Genomic DNA, 25722 nt, shown 5'->3' on the forward strand with positions numbered 1-25722 from the left:
ACGCTTGAAATGCATGAAATCCATCATTAGCTGGAATTTGACACCGAGTTCTGATAAATTTGTTGTCCATAGGTCCCCAAAGATAAGCACGAAAGAGTGAAAGAGTATTATTTCCCGCCTTTTTCTTTTTATTTTTTCTCACATTGCTCAACAATAAACTCTAATTGGACCTAATATCTAGAAAAAAAAGACACAATATTATACTCAGTAATTAGTAGAAAAATACTGACCAATACAAAATAATCCATTCCATCTAATGCAAAAAGAGAGTAATCCTTCAACACAATTACTTCAATATAGTCCTAATTTTCAGTGGATCGACTTTCATTGTAACATAATTATTTCTTTTTTTTTGGTGACTAGCTTCTTAGGAATCTTTCTGAGATTGATGATTTCTCAAGTCAGTCAGTGCCAAGTGAATTCGGAAGTGAAGTCTTGACTCCAGTGAATATCCCGTAAAATTTTTCCTATATTGCAAAAAAAAATATCCATTAAAAAGTAGATAAATAGCCTGAAATGTGTTTCTAAACTCACTTTGCATCCTCCAGTGCCATTATAGCATTTTCCCGTTTACCCTGTTCAGCATAAATAAGTCCAATCTCAACAATTGCATAAGGGATCAAATAGGTGTCCTCCTTGATGTCTTTATGCATTGCTACAACGGCCTCAAAATGCCTAGAAATGGGGAAACACAAAATACCCAGTTAATTGATTTTTTTCCAGCCAAATTTAGCAGAAAGAGAAACTCTCTCTAATTTAATTAAGTACGGCTTCCAAAAAACAAAAAAAAAACAGTAATGAATCCTGATAAGATTGTAGCTGGGTTTCCTTAGGCAATTTAAATTTTGTGGATAAAGAAACGCATTAAGAAAAAAATAATCTAATGAAATAAATAAAATGATTTAATGTGAATTATTACTCTGAGATTGAGATTAATATTATCTCACTCTAATTCCACAATTTCACGTGAAGAAAGCAAAAATACTGTACTTGCATTTTACAAACGTTTTTATAATGGTTTCCTAAAATGATGATAACGATTTAAAAGACAGAAAACTGCTTTTGTGGATCTTTTAAACAAGTTGTTTTATAAATAACTTATATTTAAGATTTCTATTCTATTTTAGACTATATTAATTTTTCTTTAAATAAGAATTCCAATAGGGATTTAGGGTGGAATCACCACTTCTCGCCAATGCCCCACTTTTCGCCACTTATATTGAAATCGCTATTTTTCGCGATTTGTGAAATAAATGAGCCGCAAAGTTCTTTGTATTTTTACTGCTCCTACGTATAGAGTCGAAAAATAATAATTATTCGTTTTGGATTTACGATTTTGAGCATTTTCTGGAATAATATTTTTACCAAGTGCATCGAATCCAATATTTCTTATGGTAAATTAAGCTAATTCAAAACCTACTCCAAATGGAAATTTTTCGCTACTCCAAATGGAAACGTCACTGTTTTCATGATAAATACAGTACTAAATTACTATATTTATATATTTTATATACCACAGTTTCATTATTTAGTTAATTTTGCTCTAAATAAAGCGAAAATCCATTCATATTCACAAATTTTAATTTGTTAATTTTTCAGAAAAATTAAAAGTGTACATTTTCACCATCGAATTTTTCATCGATCGACCATGTTTTAGAAACTTTCCCTTGTCTCCATTTGGATTAATTTGTTTCCAATAGAAGCATTTTACGCTCGCGAATTTTTCTTGTATTTAAGAAGTTTTCAGAGAATTTATGAGAAAAAATATGAACTTAATGGGTTGAATCTTCTGTCAAAGTTAAAGCGTCTGGAAATGGTTTTGAATTAAGACATTTACCCTACCAAATATACTAAGTGTCATCAAATTTTCATCAAGCAAAAAATACATTTTTGGATCAATAATTTGTCCACTGAATATTTAATTACACTTGTGGAATACATAAAATTTGTATTTAGTTAATCAATATTTCATTTTATATAATTTTTATATAAAAATGAGGCATGGCGAAAAGTGGTAATATTTTGGAATGGTTTTACCACCTGTCGCCATATCTTTTCAATAGGCGACGCACAGTGGGGCAGTATACCCAAAAACCTGGCAAAAAATATTTTATGGTATTTTTGCATTCTGAATGACTCTACTACTCTAGAGTCACTCTAGAATGATTTATTTTCTTAAAATTGAACGGAATTAACACTTATTTATTGAAATTTTTATCTTAGTATTAGAAGAAAAATATTTATTTTTTAGTATGAAGACCTTTGAATTTTGTTTTGTAAAAATCTTGCTTTTGCAGTTTCATGATCTTTTCTAACCTTAGCTTTTTTTCAAGGAGAATATACTGTTTGAAGTGATAAATCCAATCACGTTATCCTTTTCGAGGCATTAATGATAAATCAAGGATTTTAGAGAAAAAATTGGAACATTACCGGGTAAATGATGAGAGAGGGATATTATTTATTAAAAAAAAAATGGACCTTAAATTTTCCTCTAAAATTTTGTCTTTTGGCATTAAAACAACCACATAAACACCGTTATTTATAATAAATCAAGTTTTATATAACAGCTTCACACTTGTAATGCTTGGCGCACAATAACTATTGTTTTGTAAACATATTTTTGATATTTTAATGAGAGTGAGTGAGATCTACATCTAATCATCTCGCTCACTCTCATAGAAAATTTTGAAAACATGTTTATAAATAAAAGTTATTATGCGCTGGGCATAATACAGAAGAAAAACACTCTTTTTAACAATTTTATTTAATTAAAATAATATTATTCAGTCTTATATATTACTTTTTTTAACTTTCATAATAGCTATAGAACTGAATTCTTAAAATGTTACAAACGACTTAAAAAATATCACTATAACCCAATTTGAAGAAGATTTTTTTGTTTATTAGGGGAGACAGGGGTAGAATTAGCCAGCAAATGAAGCTTTTTTTTCGCGAGTGACTTGTGAAAAAATGATAAGGTTTGTCTAATATTTTTATGTTTCATAAGTAGCATTAGGATATTGGCTATATGAAACAGTGTAGTGCAAAGCTCTAAAATCCTTGCCTTTTTCTGGAGAGGATAATGAAAAAAGTATGACACATTGGTTACACTTGCCCCGGCCTGGGTAGAAATAGCCACTTTTGGGGTACTAATTGTCACTAGTTTCCCAGATGAAATTTTAAACTGGAGATATCAAATATTGTTTCATTTGATACACTGAAGCCCACTGATGCTAAATATGTTACTTAAACCTAAAGAAAAGGGCTTTAGCCAACTTTTTTATGACATTTTTGTAATTGAGGCAAAATGAATGCAAACATTCTGAAAAAATCTATTTCTCAAGTTCCTCATACAAATGGCAATATTGCTTGGAATATCAATAGTACTTTTTCATCTAACAATTATCCATGGATTAGTGAAAAATCATTGATAGTTTTAGCTCGCCACGGAAGAGTGACTACAACTGCCCCGAGGGCTGTTTTAGTGTTTTTCATCTTATATAAAAAAGTGGATAATACTTATCCAAGTGAAAAATATTTTTTAATTAGGTTTATGAAACCAGAAACGAGGTAAAACTATGAAATCTTGACTACAAACTCAGAAAACCAAATGCTGGTCCAAAAACTGTAACATCAAATCTACAATTTTATACCCATTTTATAAAAATGCTTCTAAATTCTAGGATAACAGGATCAGAGTTATAAATATTTCTGGTAATATGGGGATGTGTTCCTACTTTCATTAAAAAATACTTTGCTCGATGTACATTTAAAAAAAAACGAGAAAAATCCACTGTCTACTTTTACCCCTGGCTATAGGTACCCCGGTCTCCCCTATGTATTTTATGTATAAGAGGAAGCTGCAAACATTGTGATTTTCTATTAGTTGTAAATCTCCTACACTGAGAAAAAACGGGGGTGCGATTAACTTTTTTTCCTCATAACTTTAACACTTTTAAGGTGTAAAAATATATCAATATTTTTTAATGTTAATTTTACACCTTTTTAAGGGTAAAATTAACATGAAAAAGGGTAACTTTAACCCATAATACACCTAAAAAGGGTAATATTTACACCGATAACATGTGATCTCAAGCAATATACTTCAAAGTCAAAAAATCGCACTAAAGTAGCAAGGTTTCTCGATGGTTTTTGACAGAGCAGGACCTCTACAATAAATAGAAATTGGTTATAAGATCGGGACCTCGCGGGCCTCTTTACTATTTCTTTGGTTCAAATTTATGTCATTTTTCCATATAAAATCGACTAAATCGCAATGCAAGGCCAACTTTGACGTGTTATTTCAAGGTACCATAACATTAAAGAAAAAAATCTGGGTATAAGGTTCAGTGGGGATACTAGTCAACTATTATTTAGCGGTATTAGATTTAAAAAAAAAAAACTCGAAATTTTTTTTCGATTTTTTGCCAGATATTAGGGTATTCTACCTCACTGTGCGACGCTAACTTCACTTCGCAGATTGTGAATTCGTCGGTTTTGCTTCAGCAACTGTGCTAAGTGCATCTGCTATGTGTCTGTATTCATTGCAAACGCCGCGCAGCGATGCGTTGCTTACAACGAATGCTGACACAAACCGACGAATTGTCAAATCTGCATTGTTTACTTTCTGCAATAGAAGGATATTTGATTTATCAAATAAAAGTAAAGAAAAATCATTTAAAGTGAGTAAAAATAAGGTGATCATGAGGAAGAAGAAATGCTGAATGTATTCTTTTTATAACATTGCCTAAAATAATCGAGTTTGGACATTTTCAAGTGGGTGGCGAGAAGTGGTTCCAAGACTGGCGAAAAGCAGTGAAAAGTGGCGACGAGTGGTTATTTTTGCATTGTTTATAAAAATTAGTTTTTTAAGTAGTCCAGCGTTAAATTCTATGACTATTGTTTTCACGAATCAAAAACCAATACATCTGAGTAGTGTTGTGTCAAATTTGAGTTATTTTGTAATAAGAGTTCAAAAGTTATGAAAAAATTAATTCCTCTTTTTCCTAAACATGGCGATAAGTGGTTACTTCACCCTACCGATTTATAAATCAGACAAAAAAATAATTGTTGCAGCATAATAAGATCCGTGATTCTAAGACCTTCACTATGAACCCAAATTTGTAAAAATCAGTTGATAAATTCGCTTTCTAGTCACTTTATCCTTTGTCCTTGAAACCCGTTAATAGGAATAGTCCAAGGGTATCCAAAAAAAAACATGTCGAAACCGTAAGACAATTTCTTCTTAAAGGCTTTTATTATATGAATACACTATGAAGAAACTGCCGACTAACAGTCGGAAAATAGATTTAAATCAGTTGTAATACATTATCCTTGATTTTGTAAAGCTAAAAAAGAAAAAATGCCCATAACAGAAACTTACTTGAGTGCCTGCAGTGGACTCTTCATTTGCTTGAGACAAGCACCCTTGAGGAGATTAGCCAGTGCTCTGTTGTCTGCATCAAATCGAGTCACAGGCATTTTATCATCAGCAGTAACTCTATCGATAAGTTTGAGTATCCCATCAGCTAAGTGAAAGTGCCTTCCGAGGATTTTAAACATGTTCCAAATGTACATAAGTTCAATAGCTCCCAGTAGCAGGAAGCGTCCTTGAGAGAAAAATCTCTCACATTTTTTCACCACAAATTTCTCCAGTGGAATTGACTTTCCGGCAATTCTCTGCTTATGCAGTGGAGCATCTCGCATGAGGAATTCTATAGAACGTCTCTCATCAGGTGTAAGTTCCTCTTCGGGAATTTGCATAAGAATCGCTGCCTTTTGGTATGTATAGATCGTACGTGACCATCGACTGTGATCGAGAAGATTAGCAGCATACAGCAAAGCTTCGCGCCATTGTAAACGCAGGCAGTTGATCCAGAGTAATTCCCAGAAGCAAACATGATGGAATTGTGGCCAAACTGTCTGGGAACGCCAGGATTTCTTGTACCAATGTGTAGCTTCCTCGAGATTACCACGCATAAATTCCAGGCGTCCCTTGAAAAACAGAAACCACACACCATTTGGATAGATCTCCAGCTGCTGCTCAAGGATTTCATCACAAAACGCCAAATCGCCCTCTCGATGACTCAGAACATAGCACACAATCAGATGATACCCTAGCAGTGTCATCACACAAAGCACTTGCCTCAGTCCTTGAAGTTGATATCCTGCCATAAGTTCTCTCATTCCCACTTCCTTATTCCCACTAAACCCTATAAATTCCAGCAGCCTGATGACTCTAGCCGGCAACAGAGACACCATCAAATTGAAGCCACCTACACCAATTCTCACTCCACTCTCGAAGTGCATTCGAGTTTCCTTCGAAGGCCACTTTACACGATTCAGAAGTACACTGCATTCCTTGTAGCTGCCAAAACAAGCCCTAATCTTCATCCCACCCTTAATGAGACTCGTCAATGTCTCGTCTTCGATGAACGTGATCATGGCACGCATGAGAAGTGCCTCAGCTGCACACAGCTCAGCATGTGCTTCCAATGCCGTGTAGGATTCATAGTTGGGACGCTTGAAGGTCTTCCCAATTGTCTCGGAAATTGTGATTTTCCGTCTATGGCGATTGCACACGGATAGGCACACTTTCAGTGACGATGCAGCTTCCAGGATGTGCTGTGGTTCAAACGTGAGGACGGCTTCGAGGACAGCAAACACAGAAGTACCCACAGAATGGTACATGCTTGAAGTGGCACTAAAAACAATAAAGAAAATTTCAGGACAAATGCCTTTATGCATTGAATTATTGTTTTAGTACTTTGTAGAAATGCATGATCAAAGTGAAATAAATATTTTATGTACAGTAGACTCTCTCTCAATTGGGCATTTGGGGCAAAATGTCATCCGGTTTAGCGATAGAATTAAGCGTCAAAGCCTTTGTAAATTCCACAAAAAGCCCTCAATTATAAAGGATCACGATAAAATAGGAAGAACTACAGCGAATTTGAGCAAATTAGCTTCATAATTAAACGTGAAAATTGTTAACAAAATTTGTCGCCCGATTGAAAAAGAGCCGATTGATTGAGAGTCTACTGTATATGAATATTTTAAGATATCTACTCTACAATCCTTACAATCTTATAACATCTATTGTATTGAAGTTTTTAACCCTTTAACGCCTAATTTTTCTTTTATCTTCTAGCTTCTAATCATTTATTTATTCTTCTTTAAACCGAGCCATATAATCCAACCAGGAAAGGAGAATAAGGAATTATAGAAAATGAGGCCCACTAAAAAAGGGCTTTCATAAGCTTAGTTATCCAATACCAATCGGAAAGTCTCAAATCTACAATCTTGTAGATAAATAATATGACGGATTTTTAAACATTATTTTGGGTCATTTACTGTAATAGTAATATTTATTCAATCACAAAAATAGGGTCCATCCCTCTCACAATTGTGATAAAGAGAAAAAGAAAAAAACTAGAAAAGCAAAAAAAACAACAAAAAAAAAGACAATAAGGATTTACAATAATATAGGAAAAGGAAAAGGATTAGGGTAAGTGTGCCAAATTCCGGCCACCTATTTTGTTCCTCGAATTTCCATGAATTTTTAGTTTCTACATACTTTAGAGATTATACAATGCAAAAGAATAACAAAAAATGTAACTTCGACAAACGAGATGACGTGAAAAACACATTGGAAGAATTTCCGAAGGGCAAGGAACTATGAGAATGAAGGTGGCCGAAATTGGGCACGAAAGCTATGTCTATATTTTTATTCATTTTAAAATGTATTAAGAATGATTTTAAAGTAAATACAGACGATAAACTGTCTACAAGGTTCTAAGCAACACTTCTTAAGTAGGAGGAATGAAAAAAATAAATTTCTATTAAAGATATTACATTTCAAACTTTAGACTTTGGCGCTTGCATGCAACTATGCCGAAATTTGGTACATTTACCCTACGTAAGAAAAAAAAGATCAAATAGGGGAAGTGTGCCAAATTTCGACCAGCTTCTAATTTCGGCCACCTTAAGTGTAATTTCGGCCATGCAAATAAATTTATTAAAATTATGTATGTAATCTTCGAATAGTCAATGAATTAATTTAGGTTTTAAATATTTATTCATTTTATTTATTTATTTATTTATTTATTATGCAGTTCATTCCCTTGTCGGAATACAACAATTTGGGACTATATCAAAAAATGTATAGTTATTGTTTTTTTTTTAACATGCATAAAATAAGTAGAGAATAAGATACAATCAGATGTTACAAAGGAGAAAACAGGCGGTGCAAAATGAGTCGTGAATATAAAATTAAAAACTTTTCAAATGAGCGAGTGGTTTACAGAAAAGAGCTTTAGTTGTTTAGTAAAAGTTTTTTGATTTAAATGTGGATTGGATGCTACGAACTCATTATATGATTCAATTGAGGAGTAGGGTAAGTGTGGCAAATTCCGGCCAGCTTGCAATTTCGGCCACCTTTTTTGTTCCTCGAATTTCCATGAATTTTTAGATTTTACGTACTCTAGAGATTATACAATGCAAAAGAATAACAAAAAATGTAGCTTCGACAAACGAAATGACGTGAAAAAGACATTGGAAGAATTCCCGAAGGGCAAGGAACTATGAGAATGAAGGTGGCCGAAATAGGGCACCAAAGCTATGTCTACATTTTTATTCATTTTAAAATGTATTAAAAGTGATTTTAGAGTAAATAAGGACGGTAAACTCTTTACAAGGTTCCAAGCAACAGTCTTTCAGAAGAAAGAATAAAAAAAAATCAATTTGTATTTAAAATATTACATTTCAAACTTGAGACTTTGACGCTTGCATGCAACTATGCCGAAATTTGGCACACTTACCCTACGTTAGACCACGAATGCCAAACTTAGTTGATTTAGGCTTTACATTTTTCAATGGATAGTGTCGTCTAATGTTTGTTAGAGTGACTTTCTTTTGTACTTTAAAGTTGGAGTGAGTTAAACTATTGGAAATTTTGAATATGTGGAGAATTCTCTGGGACTTGACTGTGACTGTGAATTTAGCAATTTTGTTGTTGTATATGTTCTTTGTGCTACATCTTTGATCTTTGATGTTTTAGGATGTATTAACACAAAGACCGTTAAATTTTAGGTATAATTTGAATTTAAATTGCGTTGTAAAAATTCAGTGTGCGGAAAGAGTATTACAAAAAATGTGACAGATCGTTTGTGTTTCTAGCAGTCTTGTGATTTGTGGTGGAGTGCAGAAGGTTTTCCTTCGGTGTTTTTCGTGAAAATTGATTAGTTTTCTTTAAAGATTGTTTCTGTTTATGTTAATAGTGAATCAATCTTTAAATTTCGGGTGAAATTTCCCAGCTGGATCCCGTATTTCCCGTAAAAAAGTATATACTTTGTGAGCGTCTCTCCAGTGAGGTAGTGTTGCCTATTCTGGCAACATCGTTTACTTTCCTAAATTTCCTATTCATTTTGTGTTTTTTTTCCAATTTCTGAGTTCTACAATGTCCAGAGAAAAAAAAAACCATCGCTTCTATGAAAAAGATGATGTGGAAAAGGCCTTGGAAGAGTTCAGGAAGGACAAATTGCTACGGGAATCTGCGCGTAAATTTGAGATGCTACTCTTCAGGTCTTCAGGACAAATTACATGGAAGATCTTAGGGCTTGTGGGTCATATAAATGTATTAAACTAAATATTAAACGCGTTCTGTATGACGTTTTGAAATTTTCTATCCGTTGCGTCACAAAAGCTGGCCGGAATTTCACTCAAGGTGGCCGGAATACCACCCAAAGCAATGCCCATATTTTTATTAATTTTTCAATATTTTAGGAAGTGATTAAAAAAAAACAAAGATGATAAACTAGTTTTCAAGGTTCCACACAACCCTCCCGAAAAGGAAGTAACAAAAAATATCAATATGAATTAATAATATTGCATTACAAACTTAGGACTTCGGTTCTTATATGGAACTATGCCGAAATTTGGCACACTTACCCTAATTCCACTCAATAAATTTAACACTAGAATTTTTATTTTTGATCAATTTAAGATTAATACCTTTTAGTAATTTTATTAACAATAATTAATAAATTAAATTCCATTTTGTAAACTTTTACATTAATTTTTGTTCAAATATCGTGAGGAAAATGCTTAACGAACAAAAATAAAGGAAAAATTAAAGTCTTGAAACTAAGAAAAATTACTAGATCCTATCAGATAATTATCAAATTTGTCAATATATCCAACATATATGCCTCTTAAGCTATTCCAAGAATCAAACGTCTTTTGTGGATAGAGGCCAAAATAGCTTTTTGCCTCTAACAGTGTTGCTTTTCAGTGGAAAAAAGGACTTTTCCGCCGAAATTTGATTGTAAAACGATGCTTTCTGTTTAGTTGTTATGTGCTGATGGTTTTGTATCAAAATCGCATTCGTAAGTGACCTTGTGTCATCGTCGCATCAAAACTAAAAATTAATACAAAAAAAGGCTTGTAACAGTTTGATAAACATGACATGTTTTTCGCTATTTAAGAGTTTCAAAGTAATTTTTTTTTTCATAAAAATGAATGATAGATCTTGCTTTCGTTTGTTGCTCGGTGCACATTTGCTTTCGTCTCTGTATCTTCGGAAATACTTCAAATTGGCTTCTGAAAATTTTTTAGTGATTTTCTTAGGTAGTTTACCTAAACAATAAAAATAATAGATTTCTTTGGACCTTATAAATAGGGCCCTCTTTAGGGGAAACTTCCTTAAAATGAAGTCTGCTGCTTGGACAAATGTTTCTTAAATATATTCGTAAGTAAACGCGTGATCATGTAAAACATTCCATCGGTGATTATTTGTTTTTAAATTCTTTCCGGTTTTTATCCATAAACATTATTTTTTAAATAAAAAAAAAACAGTCAAAAAATCTTATTATTTTTTTGCTCCATCTCAATTTCACTATTACTTGACTTTTATGTGCTATAAAGTCCCAATGACAGTTTTTACGTTGAAATCTTTATTTGTTTTATTCAATTTTTTTTTACTCAAGACCGCAGAATACGAAATCTTTATTGAGAGAACTGAGCCCTTAATTTAATATTTAAAACATCAACTAATAGTGTATTAAGTGAGATTCTTAACAATCTCACCTACTATAATCCTAACAAAATCTCATGTCCTCCGATCAGCCCCAAACTTTTCTAGAATGTGTTTGTCCACTTCCTGATCACGTATATATGGATGGCTAAAAACCGTTTCCGTCCGTCCGTATTTTTATGGAATTCTCTTAAAAAGTAAAAACTGAAAGTTTTTATTTCAAAGTAAAACCTTTGAAAACTAATAAGTAATGGCCTATACTAGAGAAATTCATGTCCATATTTGACAGATCTTCCTGCGCGAGCATAGGCAATTTACTTCAATATAGACATAAATTATCTGCATTATCTGTGTGTAGAGACCGGGAATTTCATGAAATCAAAATTCACATCTCTTTTTTTCTCAAAAGAGTTACATAAATCCATCCTACACTTTCGACTCCAAATTAAACCAAACTAAATTTAATTTAGTGTGATGTTCAAAAGAAGAAGAAGAGTGCAAAAGAGTAGGATAGATATATACCAAAATTTTATGAAAGAAAGGAATGTGAATTTCGATTTTATGAAATCTTCCTAATCTAAAAGGTGTGTCGTAATATTCTTAAACATACTTATCGTCCAAAATTTTAAGAATTTTGAGTGCAGAATAAGGAAACGAAAAAAATATTACAATTTTGAAACCTAATTTTAAGAATTTGTTTTTTAATGAGGTTTCTTTGAGAACTAAAATGCAATAAAATTCAAATTCAAAAGCTACACAAAGGATTTATCTCAAGGAAGGCTTTGAGGCTTTGCACACACTCTGGCTTCGAATACTTCATATTTTTTTCAATATTGCTTTAATGAATGTGGTCTATCTATGGCATTTTAATGGCTAGTTTTAAGTTACACCTTCCTGAAAAATTAGGTCAGATTTATTAAAGGAATATCGGAAAATATAAAGGGTTCGAAGCCAGAATAAGTATGAAGACTGAAAGCTTTCCCTTAACTCATTTTGAAGTTTCTTGATTCAAAAGACAAATCCAAAGGAATTTTTCTTTTTTTTTAAATATTTGAGGACTTTTCAAATCGTTTAAATCTCTAAATATTGAATTTTTTATTAAGTAGTAAAAGTAAGGTCACAACGCCATTTAACTCAGAATGAAAAATTTTACATTTTGACACCAAAAAATGGTTAAATGGTTTTTAATTTTTTTTAAGGAAATTTTAAATCAAATTCGATTAGTTTAGAGAAAATGAATTTAAGTATCCATCAGATTTTGAGCTTATAAATGAAGATCTATAGACATGAACTTCATATCTTGAAAACCATGAAATCAATTGAATCGTTTTGTAAAAAACGTTGCATTGTAACCATTGTCGCTTTTAAAAAAATTATAAAATAGTTCAAAAAAATCAATTTGTAAGGAAAATAAGATTTTTTTATTTACTAAAGGTGTTCAATGTAAAGTATTTACAATAATAAATTATTGCTCCAAAATAGAAGAATTCTTAAAGAAATCTTAAGAAAAATTAAAAGAAAGAATTTCACAAAAAGTGAATTTTAAAATTCCAAATTAAATCCCGCAGGGTAAAATTGATTGAGACAAACTTTTCGAAAGTTAATGGTACTCCGAAAGAAATTACACTTAACTAATTATACTATATTAATTTAATTTCTTCAGTTTTAGTAAATTCTATTATTCCATAATATTTTTTAAACTATTTTATATCGAGTGACATTTCCTCAAATCAAATGATCATGAAGACGTTTTTATTTAATATTGTTTTGCAAATATTAGCTCACTATTATTAGCTTTGTTTTGTAAATACGTGCTTCAAATGTTTAGTCAGTGTGAGTGAGTTTTCATTTAAGTCATGTAGCAGCATTATCAGAAATATGTTTACAAAACAAAAGTAATTATGTAATGATAATTTTTCTGCAAGCCATAATAAAATCAACATAATTTTATCAACTTCTATCATTTTATTGAAGTGCCATGAGTTGAAAAAAAATTCCAGAAGTTCAATTACTGATAAGAAATTGTTTGAATAATATAAATCAATATTAAATAAAAATATTACATTATCATCACAGAAATTTTTCTGTTTCCCCTGGATTAAACAGCAATTTGTGATAGAAATCTTATCAGTAGTACTTATGTACTGTTTTTATTTGTTCAAAGCTTAGATAACACTTAAAACAATCTGTTTTTTTTCTTATTTAATTAATACATAAAAAAGGGAATATTACGTAAAGTTGATATTGATAGATCCGGTAAACTTATGAAGATCGCACAAATCTTGAGTTAACACCAAAAAAATAGTTATCTAGGTATTAATTTCTTGTACTGTTTTGGCAAATTACTGAATACTTCATGCGTAATTTGTGCTTTTAAAAAGAATTAGATATTTTTTCACGTTTCATTGAATAGAAAGAAAAGTATATACGTGCGATATTCTTCAGACTTATTGTATTGCTCGTAACTTTTTTCTGCAATTTTATCTCTCCATAACTCTTAACAACTCTAATGACAATCACCTTTTAATTGTTTAGGTCTCCTCTAGCTATCCGCGTGTCTGAAGAGGTATTATTGAGTGCTTTTTTTTTTAGAGATTCATAGAAGCCAAAGACATCACTTGAAAAGTCCCCCTACTTAGAATATCAATCGGTCAAACAAAACCTCCGGCTATTCTTCTTTGGGAATTGTGTAAAAATTCTCAGACAATTTTTTGGCGTATTAATATCCAAAAAAAAAACCTTCACGTGTCTTTTTAGTGAAATTCATAGAAAGTGTGTATATATTTTTATTAAAATATTTGTCTCTTTTTCCATGACAACAGACACAGACCCTTCAATTATATAAATTACTTGACCATTACACCTCGTGACATTACATTTCTGTCCCTCTGTATTTTTTTTTGTTACCCCACTCTTGAACTAATGTCTTGGCAAAACTTACCATGAAATCTTAGTATTTTCATCCCATTAAAAATGATGATTTCGTCGCGGGAGAAATAGTCTTGCATAATTTCAAGCTCATGCAGGATCCTCCATCAAATATGTATTGTTGCATTGTTATAACGATTTTATTTTTTTTCTCTCACTCACAGAGCAAAATTGCACTTCCCCATGCATTGATGCAAATTATTCAAGCTATTATTCATGAAATATCTCGTGTGAATCCCAATGACAAACTTTTGACTTTTAATAAATTATACTAATTGATTTTTATTTGTAAAAATCAAAGAATGATTTGAAATTATACTTCGAACATGAGGAAAAAGCTTTTACGGAAAATTTTAAGTCATGGGCTTTTGGAGATGTTACAATAAAATTCTCGAAAATTTATAAAATTATATATACGTGATATTTTTTTCATACATTTCTACTCATTCTTTTCACTCAAATAATATCAAAATAATCACTTTCTTCTTTGTCTTCAAACACGAAATTCACCAGACGATTAAGCACAACATCGTGACAAAAAGAGAATTTTAACCTACTTCTTCTTATGTAAAAAAATAAATAAATAAAACTATCACACAATTACTTTACAGAAAATAGTTCAATTAACCATAAACAATATAAAGAAAAATAAGACTTAGGGGACACCGGGAAGAATTAGCCTCGGATAGAATTAAACACTGGGATGTTACAGTAGTGTGTCTTAGAATGAATATGAAGAAATCACAATTAATTCGAAGTAAATTATCTCCCTTTTTATTCATTTTTTACATTTTTTACAAAAGATACGCAATAAAAAATTTCATTCGCTGCTTTATTCTGCCCCAGTCTCCCCTAACAACAAATATTCATTAGATTTTCAAGAATTATGATAAGCTTTCATTTCATCAATCTATTCCCAATCAGGCGGGCAAAAAGTAAATGCTTAAGTTCGGTTTCTAAAAACCCGAAGATCAATCATATGCCAAAACTAGAATTTCTCGCCAATTTTGAGCATTTTTGATGTTTTTTTTGAGTCAAGGTCACTGAATAAACACTGATATAATCTCAGCTAATTCCGGCGGAGTTGAATCATTTAGAGAAGGTAAAGTGGGGCAATTCGGAATCATTTCTCATTCAGAATTTTGTGATTTATTTTAGATAAACAAATCAAGCTTTAGGGCTCAAATAGAGTCAGGACTTTAAGTATATTCAGTCTGTAAAATTTGGCAGTCAAGATTTACCCCAAACTATATACTGAAGATCAACGATTAGAGGTCCTTTTTGCATATATTTCCTTTACCTAATCCTTTACTGGCAAATTTTCTCGAAAATCAACCTGAGTTTTTTTGGGTTCTAACACTCAAGAGCACTTCTATATGCATTTTTTCTTTGCCCATCTAAAGCAGTGAAGAAATCTCAAAATTCTGAAATAGAATGATTCCGAATTACCCCATTTTACCCTATATTATAACTTCTTTTCCGTTTAAAAATGCGTGGCAAGCGTTTCAGCTTTGCGTTATGTTCGAAATCATTACTATCTTAGCTCGCAAAAGTGGTTTCGAATTATTCATTTAGAATTATATACTCCCTCTGTCTCAAAAGTCGTACCTTTGGGTTAAATTTAGCCAAGATTAAAAAAAAATAAAGAGAATTCTTTAGTTATTGGTAAAATTTTTAAATATGTTCATATATGTGGCATTTGCAGAACATTAAACATATTTATTTACTTTGTCTTAAAAGATCTCTTATTTTCAATGATTTTACCCAAAAAAAAAACAACTTTTTGCGCGACAAAAAAAATTTCACACGCATGACTTTTTTTTTGGAACAAAAAGTGTAATTGTTTAGCTGCCCAATATCGCATTTGAAAAGCATCATCGTAACCACGAGCCCAAACTAGTTCAAAGTTTTTTCCTAAATTTTGTTCTCAAAAGTTTTCAAACGATTTATTCATAAATAGCTGCAGTAGTTTGGTCAGTAAATTGGTTATCATGGTCAGTAAATATAAATTATCAAATACTTCACATCTTAATTATTACTGCATTTTCCGTGGATGAAGACAGTGAAATACTGTTAATAAAGGGAAAGATTCCGCAGAAAAGCTATGCAAGCGATTGTGACCCGAGGCAGATCTAGGACAAGGTGACTGAATCAAATTCAGAATCTTGCCTTGGAACGCCTTGGGATCGAACCTGAACATCTTCATGAAGTGGCGGAGGATCGACAAGCGTGGGCTGCTAATTTGGATGTTATAGGCCCGCGAACCCAATAGGCATAAGCGTTTGAACATTATTATGATGATGAAGGGAAAACTAAGAAGTTGTGAACCAATCAATTTTACGTTTTTACTGACCAAAATAAAATATTTTACTGATCAAAATGGAATATTTTACTGACCAGAAAAATTTTTGTCACAAAAAGATAATAAAGAAAAAATCAAGAGAGAAAAAAATTATTGGTTTGAACATCTTAGGAAGTAGTTCAGGTTTACCAAGGATTCCTAGATCGCTTTGACCTCACCAAAACGAACCTGAACTTGCCAATATATTAAGAAATATGCGCTTTCTAGAGTATTTTCACCTTTCATCCTTGGCATCTCGTCATCTAAGTATAATTTAAGGGCATTGATAACTTCGTATACTTATTTAAAAATGAAAAAAATCGGAAAATATGCACATCATAAGAAGGTCGTGTATTAACTCGACTGTCGTATGATGCGAAAGTCGGCTTTTCGAGGGGGTCTCCCGAAGATCACAAGCCGCTATCTCTAACTGTTTGAATAGTATTACTTCGGTAACATTACAGACAGTCATACGGTTAAAAAGCGTCTAATCCGTAAAAATATTTCAAAAAATTGTTCTTGGTGTGCTCGGAAGACAAAAAGCGAAAAACTTTATGAGATCAAAAAAATAGAAACTTGTTGAAATTAGATTTCCTATATAGGCACAATTCAAACGTTTCCGTTACATTCTTGTCTTCAGGTCTATAAAAGTATACTTCTTCATACGTTAAAAAGTAATTAAATAGGAGAAGCTTTCCATTTTTGTTACAAAGAAAAGCTTTAGATATTGAATAAAACGTTTTTCTTTCTAAGAAATTAATTGATTTGTTAGGGGAGATTCCCAATCCCTATTTTTTGTTGGATATGGGGTTGTTCGTAAAAGAATAAATTACGCTGATTTTTATAAATAAATACCTATGCATTGAAACAAATTGAATTATATTTTTGAACGATTTTTTTAATTAAAAATATAAACTCATGGGTTATCTTGCCAGCTTAAAATTAGGCACGATTTCTGCATAATGATTATATTTTTTTTTTCATTTTTATAATAATTTGATCAACTTTCCTATTTTGCATTTTTATCTTTTTTTTCCAAAACAAAAGTTTTTATTAGAAAAGGGTGTGAGGGAAGCTATTTTGAGCCATGAGGCTACATTTATATGCCATTTTTAACATATTTCTAAGTGAAGTTGTCTTTAGAATTATTTTAATCCTTTATGGGCAATTGTATCACCAGTAACCCATAGAAAAAATAATTTTTCTTGATTATATAAACTTATTTTTACTGCTCGAATTCCACAGAGTAGTATATTAAATCGATTAAATCCCTCGATTTTGAATTGTATATATTTTTTTTGACTCCTTGCCTCTAAGGGGTCGTATTTTTGTACAATTTTGGAAATTTGAACTTTCATGTTTTTTGACATCATGCTGTTTGTCTGACTTTGTGTCTGTCCGCTGACCTTTACCAAGCCTAGAGCCCAAAAGCTTAGATAGAGACTTGGAGCTATCGGGGGATCCCTTCATAAGTTGCTCTGGAGCCATTAACATACCATCCATTGTGCCCTACCCCTTCATAACCATGTTTTTTAGGATTACTCAAAACTGTGACTTGCGATTTTTTTATTGTTAGCTGTTTTAGAGATTATCCAGGTGGACATTTCATATGGATACAAAAATACCTTTGAATCATTCCTAATAACTAGTTTTTCAAGGTCAAATATTTAGAAGGCTTTAGAGAGTATATTTCTCAATCGAATGGTATCATGTTTGGGCACATTGGAAAGGTCTTGGGATTCCTGACAAACCTGAACCGATTCTAATCGGTTATGAAGCGAGAATAATAAACCGGTTCATAACTGATAAGATTAAGATTTGTATATGGGTCAGCTTAAACCTTTATCGGTTCCGCTGCATCCAGGCCACTTATTTGGGCCCATTATGCACTTCCCATTACTCCATTCTATCTTAAACCCCCCCCCCCCATGGCGGTCCTCTACCTCCATATCTCGGCTTCTTTTTGCCTGAGGTACACACACAGTGCCGTTTCTATATTGCAGCAGACCAGCTTTGGCTAGATCAGTTGCAGTGAACGTGTATTTGTATCGACGGTTCATTGTCAAATGCATTGGGCATTACTTTTTCATGCATTCACTGGACTAATTCGATACGGCTGCTGAAAAATCTGCAGCTGCCGAGTTTCGAACCAGAGACCTCACAGTCATAGAGACACTACTCTACTAACTGATCCACTTAGGCTCTTCATAACCGATAACTAATTTTTATCTAAAATTCAATTATAATAATCCTATGCTATTTTGGAAAATGTTTTGAGTAATTTATAAATCAGTTCAAATCGGTTAAAACCCGATAATACACCGGTTATGAACCAATAAGTAATTTTTATCCGAAAGTAAATTTTATTTTACTCTTAAAACTATTTTGTGCATTTTGTGGGATCTTTTGAGTAATTTAGTAATCGGTTCAATTAGGTTGAGAATCGGTAAACGATAAATCATGTAAAAGTACTTTTGAGGTATAGCATCTAAAGCCGTCTTCAGACTAGATTTAGCCCAGATCCCGAAGGTTCTAAAATCCTAAATAGCCATTAAATTTATTGGTTTTTCAGAATATAATTGATCAGTCCTTAAGAATCCAATCTCAAGTCCCAATTTTTTTTTTTTAAATTCTTGACTGATGGGAAAGCCACATGGCAAAACCTTAGGCCTGAAAAGTCACGAATTTGAGCACTTAGCAAAGCCTGGGATGCTTTGCGACCCTTTTTTATTACTGATTTTCGGTCAGTAAAACTCAATCCGTCCTTAACCTTTTAACGACGAGACAGTTTTTGTGGATTGAAAATCAGCAATAAAAATGAAACTGATAAACAAATTCAGTAAAAAATCTTACATCTGGTCTTAGAAAATCCAACAGAGTCTGATTCGGTGTATTTTTTAACTCTATGAGGGATAGGGACAAAAATAGCCTAAAAATTTAAATAATTTTTCTGACAATACTAATGAATGATAATTTTCACTCTAATGAAAAAAATTGTGGTTGGGAATCACTTGTTCTGATTGTCGCTCTCTGTGCATAAACACAATTCTTGGGATTACGTACCAAGCGAACAGATTTCTGTTCAATCACTTTCAAAAAAGAAAAATATTATGTTTGAGTATTGTAGTTTTTTTTTTCCCAAAACGGTTTTGCTTAAAGAAAATTGGAACTATAAAAAAAATAATTAAAATTAATTTTTTTTTTCATTATCAGAATTTAAAAATTCATAATTTTTTAGTTCAAAAATTTACTATATAGCAAATAGCTGGAGACTTGCAAAAAATATCCTAGATTCTTCCAACCTTCTACTTTGCAATTACGTGCAAACATAGGGGAGACTGGAGCAAAAAGTCACAAATAGAAAATTTCAATATTCAATATCATCAAAGATAAAAAAGATATCAACTTAAATTTTTTTCCACATATAGCCTCCGTTGACCTTCTTCAATGTCGTAAGTTTCTTAGAATTCGAACAAGGAATTTAGAAAATAAAAAAAATATTGAAATTTTTAGCCCTGTTTTTGAAATAATTTCTTTACAGGAGATATCATTTTTTACCTATTTTATTTTCAAAATTGATACACTGGTGAATATTTCCTAAATAATTTGGATTCTTTGAATATGAAGCCGCTATCTATTTTAGAATCTTACAAAGATTCTTATCTTCAAAAAATCATTTTATTAAAAATGACCAGTTGGGGTAAAAAGTAACAAAACGTATGGGGCAAAAAGTAGGAAAAACCGAAGCAATTTCTGATCCCTCACGGCTAAAAGAAACGTTATTACCATGTCTCACCGCTTGTTGTTTGCATTGGTCAAACGATTGCAGTCTTTTGTGTGTGTTTTTTTATAAAATTAGCTTAAAAAGAGCTTTTCTTGTTCAAATAGACAAAACGTTCTTTTACAAAGTTGTAGATGAACAAATTTCCCATGAAAATATGCTATCTATAGGTATTTTTTAATTTTACGGAGGCCCGTTATAAAGCAAATCAAATTGTGATAATACTCAATGTATGGTACTATTTGCCCCAGGATTTTTGAGAATGGTCACAAAATTACCTTTTAGAAAACAGCTCGATAAATGTATTTACTTACAAAATAGGGGAAAATGACTTTCACAAAGTGGTAGAGCGGTAAATTTTCTATAAATCTGCGATAATTATAAATTTCTGGGGCACTCGGGTAGCTTGTAAAAAGATAAAATATCCTTTATGTGACTTTTTGTCTCAGTTTCCCGTATTATGGCCTCTACACATTAGTAGAAATTTCTTTAAAAATGTCTTTTTAAAGAAAATTTCCCCTATCCTTGTAGGCAGAAACGTCAGAATTTTTTAAAAAATGCATTTTAATAAGGAAATAATAAATAATAAGGAAAATATTAAGAATAAAAATAAGAAAGAAAATAATAAGGAAAAAATAATTTAGGTAGTCAGGAAAAATTATTTTCTTTATGGGACACCGGTGTTCCAATCGTCCTTAACCCTTTAAGGACGATTGGGTCACCCGTGACCCATAGAGAAAATAATTTTTCCTGACTACCTGAAGTTATTTCTTTCTAATGTTTGTTCATAATCACGAAGTAGAAAGATGTGGGAATCTAGGATATTTTTATATTTAAATATTTGAGCTCAAAAATAATGAAAATGATGAATTTTCAAATTTTCACGTTGGTGCTTGAATTTTAAGATTTTTAATATTTCTAATTTTTTTAAGCAAAAACCTCTTGGGACTAGAAACTATAATAACTATACATAATATTTCTCAACAAAGTAAAAATTATAGTTTATTGGTATTTTCATGAAAGCTTAACAATTTTCATGGGTCATATATGACCCAATCGTCCCTAAAGGTAAAAAACACCGAATCGGTTTCTAGTGGATTTTCGAAAATTTGAGGTTAGATTGTTTCATGTTTTTGTGCAAATCATGTGTGCGCAAAATAATTAATTATTCGTGTAATATTGTGTGATATATCAATTAGCTTAGATTTTCCAGTGCAATACTGACTGAAGAAGGTAATATTTTGATAATTTATAAGATACTTCTACGTATATGTTGTAAATTCATAACTTTTTACTCTTGTAGATGACTTCAAAAATGGAGAAAAAAAAATTCATGATCAATGAACCTGAAATCATCCACATATTATGCCCGGAAGATAGCGATGATGCCGACAATCATGTCCTGAACGAAAGCGATATAATATATTTGGAACAAGACGTGGATGAAGTGAACTTTGAAGTCTTCATTGAGAACGCATCAACTCCGGAAGAACTCCCGGATCAACAGCAATGTGCAACTGTACGTCTGAAATTCCCAGAGACAAGCAACATTGCACCTACCCATTACCATCAAACATGTTTCGAAGAAAACTGAGGTGAACATGTTACTATCAGAAAAAAGGATTATAAGACCAATTGTATTTGTGAGGCATGCGACATTTATCTCTGTGTTACCTTACCAGTATGCGAAATTTGTTTTGATGAATATCATAAAAATTAAAAATGAAGTAAACAATAATACATTTTTCATAAAAATTAATGTTTTTGTGTACCAGTCTTCAAGATTCTTTGAGACCAAAAATTGAATGAAGTTTTTTAAAATTAATTTTTGATCGTTTTATTTTTTACTCGTACTCTAAATATTTTTTTTATTATTACAAATATATTCAAGTTATTTATCCTTCAAAAATAACAGAGCAAACGAGTAAACTAGTCGTCTGGAAAATTTTGTGCTTTTTTACCTTTAAGGACGATTGGGTCATATATGACCTATCGTTTTCCACCAGGACTCCTAGGGATGGGAAAATTTCTTTTTAACCGTAAATGTCTTATTTAGGCTAAAATATGGAGGGAAACTCGATTTCATTGAATTTCGCTCAGCGGAAAGCTTCTCGTCCTTAAAGGGTTAAAGTGTTAAAGCCCTTAAGTTTTCCTTACGAATCTAGAAAAAATGCAATATTTAACGGTTGGCACGTTCGTAATCTAACCACCTTGCCCTATTCAAATTAGAAGTAAAAGAATATTGTAATGATAAATGTATGCTTTAGGAGAACTCTAACAAAATATTCACATGGTGGCTCTTAACAATGTTAATTCATTAAAAAGCATAGTGGAAGCATATAATAGATATACAGCAAAGATTATATTGAAAAGTAGAGTTAAGAAATCTTAATTTTGTAAACTTAAATTAATAAAGTTTTCAGAAATATATTTCACTTCTACAATTGTTGTATTATTTATAAGAAACTTCTTCTCTATTTTGCAACACATTTCTTTGATAAAACTTGTAATAAAATCTACTCAAAATGAACTTTCAAGGTACAGCTTCTATATCACAGGTTAGGCTTTTAAATTTGGAGCTTATATTTCACTAAAAAATTATTCAGTTTTTTTTTTCGTTAATTTGAAGAACAATAAATCCGGGAGAAAGAACATCATTCATAAGAACGTCTTAAATATATTTTTTTTACGATCAATCATTCATCAATTTGTTTATTTTTATCTTTTTGTGTTTTGTTAGTAAATAATCGATAAAAACAAAACTTCATATCATTCTGCAAAATATTAAAACTTGCAGGAAAAAAACTGCAAATTTTAGTTAACAGAGTTATTAGGCGTGTTATTAAGTTAAATCCCCCAAAAAAACTGGTCTGAAACCAAGAGAGACCCTGAATATTATCGCACAATTTTCCATTGGTAAAAAAAACACGTGTGTTGTGCAGTGTAGGTTTATTTGAGGAAAAACCTATCGCTCACGATTAATCATTATAATATCATTAGCTGAAAATTGTCTGTGAGGGAAAAGTAGAAAAATGGTCAGACCATTTATTTTGAAATTTTTCACTCATAAAATTGAGCTGAACAGTGAAAAGTGATATTTTAAAGGAAATTGCTCTTTGGACATAGGGAGTACTTGAGAACACATTAATGTGGTTATTTCCTAGAAGATTTAATAGTCACTGTGTCTTCTCAATTTTCATGTAAAAAGCTACGAGGAGGAATCTCTTTTTGCGCGCGCCAGAAGAGACGAAACAAAAAGAGCAATGAAGAAGCAAAAGAACATCAGTGAAATCAGCCATAAAAGATATGGTCAAAGTGGAATTAAAAATGCTTAGTAATGAGATGCACAAGTGGGTATACTAATACTTTTTAACTCACCGGAGCTTCAAGATGTTCCTGGCCTCTTCGAAGCGATTGTTGAAGAAGTAGTTGAGGGCAAGGTTAACCTCTTGTAGGGATGTTTCTAAGTCCACTGTGGTGGTGGGTTGGGGTGGAATGGACTCACAGGCATCCTGGAAGTCATCCTCATCATCTTCAGGTATCTCCCTGGCCACAGAGCAAGTGTCCACGGGCACATAGCTACCCTCGAGACTTGGGCCCAAATGTAAAGCTGACATATTTTCTCTTTTCTCTCTTTTTTTTTCCTCAGCACTTTCTCGCACAAAAACAATCGATTTGCGTGGTTAATTTGCAATTGGATGGGAGACTTTTGCAAACTGACATCAATAATCTCTGCACACCATGTCCATCACTTGTGTGATTTGTCTTATCGGTCAAATTTATCGCTTGATTACGGGGGTATTAATTTCTGTTTCAATTTCTTTTCAAGTGATCTAGTGTCGTGCTTAAAAACAAACAAAACCTCCCCACTTGCCAAGACAGTCACGTTCCAACTGAGGCAATCGATAGACTGGAGACGGGATGTCGTAGTGAAGACTGCGCAGAGAATTTTTCTGACCACCTCCGGGTTCACTTCGGACTGTCTTTCGTCTTCTCTCACACGCACCCACTATATCTACACAATTTTGCACCAAAACAACCACTCCATCGTGACTATCATGACTTTAGGGACTTTTCTCAGGCCTTAGCCACGAAATTCAGGGAAAATTCCCTGTTTTTCCTGCGTAAAATCTTCCCTAGCTGATTTTCAGTCTATTTTCCACTAATTTTCCAGTTCAACTTCCAGTTGTCACAAATTTTGACCTACTTCCCACGCGCGCATTTCCAGTGTGGCGAAAATAGAGATATGCGCCGAGATAATTTCGGCGGCGGCGGCTAATAATTATAATTGCCGGCGGCTGGCTGCGCGCCGGCGCGTCAGCTGAAGCAATCGACTGCGGCTCAACTAGGCGCACCAGACTTTTTTCCTTAATAAAGTGCGTACCATTACCATAACCCTCTAATGGTGTTTTCTTTAATATGCGAAAAAAAAGTTCTAAAACAATGTTTTCTAGGATAATTATGATCCAATAAAGTCGAAAAAACCATATCCATTCTTCATTATCTCTTTTAGTTTAGGCGCTAGGTGAGAAAATATAAAATTTTTTTGAAACTCTTTTTGCTTCTAAAATTCAGATTTTTAGTTTTTTCAAATTTTTTAAATAAAATATACAAAGTAGAATGACACATCTTTCAGTAAAAAATAAATTTATTTTACTGTGTTATCAAACTTGCACATTAAAATTTTAATATGATTCACATTAATTGTCGCTGGTGAGAGTCCAAATGTGTAATTTGTGTGTTTGAATCATTTTATATTCAAAATTTGATCTATTTGTTGATAAAAAGGTAGCCTTGACCTGCAAAATTTGATATAAATTGATTTATAGCATTAATGGGAAAAATAATGCGATTTTCTCTTTAATTTTTTTAATGTGAAAAATATTTATGCTTTAGGTAAATTTAAACTTATTTTTGCAGGCCAAGTCCACTTCTTTATCAATAAATAGAAAAACCCCAAATATTAAGTGACTCAAAGACACCAATAACATATTTGGACGCTCACAAGCGACAATTAATGTGAATCACATTAAAATTTTAATGTGCAAGTGTGATAACGCCGTTAGTCAGATAACTTTAAATCGGTATTTTTATGGAAGTTGGAAATGAGTTTTTTTGCACTAATATTTTTTGTTGCTTTTTCTCTGACCTGTCACACAAAACTGGGAATAGCAACAAAACGAAGAGTCAAAATGAGTTCAAACTTTCAAGAGTTGTTTATAAGTCTATTACCGAGGACACTATAGCACTTTTAAACAAATAAAACCTTTATTGTCGCTGTAAATGTGATTTTTGTGAAGACCGCCTGGAGGCGGTCTTACCCGTTAGAGGGATAAGGTCACTTTGCAGAACTCAAAATTTTTTTCTGTATTCGTTTTATTTAAATTTTTTCGGCAAAATACTTTGAATTGTATTAATTAGATTATTGTAATTTTTGACACTGCAACGGCTGTCCCATATTTCCATTGAAGAAATGTTGATTTTTATGGTTTTCCAGTGTATCAAAACCATAAGGTCACTTGTCAATAATCACATTTTCTTCTACATATATTTTTTTATTTAATTTTTTTTCCACAAAATACTTTGATTGGATCCTATTTATGATAATTTTTTGACAGTGAAACATCTTTCTTAAATTAG

General features: G+C 32.1%; 1 protein-coding gene across 1 annotated transcript; it reads right to left on the minus strand.

Annotated features, from left to right (window-relative positions):
* Positions 1 to 110: 110 nt before the first annotated feature.
* LOC129804228 (tetratricopeptide repeat protein 39B-like) lies at positions 111 to 24335 on the minus strand. Its single transcript, XM_055851356.1, has 4 exons — positions 23461 to 24335; positions 5384 to 6703; positions 535 to 675; positions 111 to 467 (listed from the first exon to the last, which is right to left on the minus strand). The coding sequence occupies exons 1-4, from the start codon at positions 23697 to 23699 to the stop codon at positions 368 to 370; spliced, it is 1800 nt and encodes a 599-aa protein (XP_055707331.1). The 5' UTR covers positions 23700 to 24335; the 3' UTR covers positions 111 to 367.
* Between the last annotated feature and the right edge of the window lie 1387 nt (positions 24336 to 25722).

This window comes from Phlebotomus papatasi, chromosome 2, assembly GCF_024763615.1.
Source record: "Phlebotomus papatasi isolate M1 chromosome 2, Ppap_2.1, whole genome shotgun sequence".
Lineage (NCBI taxonomy): Eukaryota > Metazoa > Arthropoda > Insecta > Diptera > Psychodidae > Phlebotomus > Phlebotomus papatasi.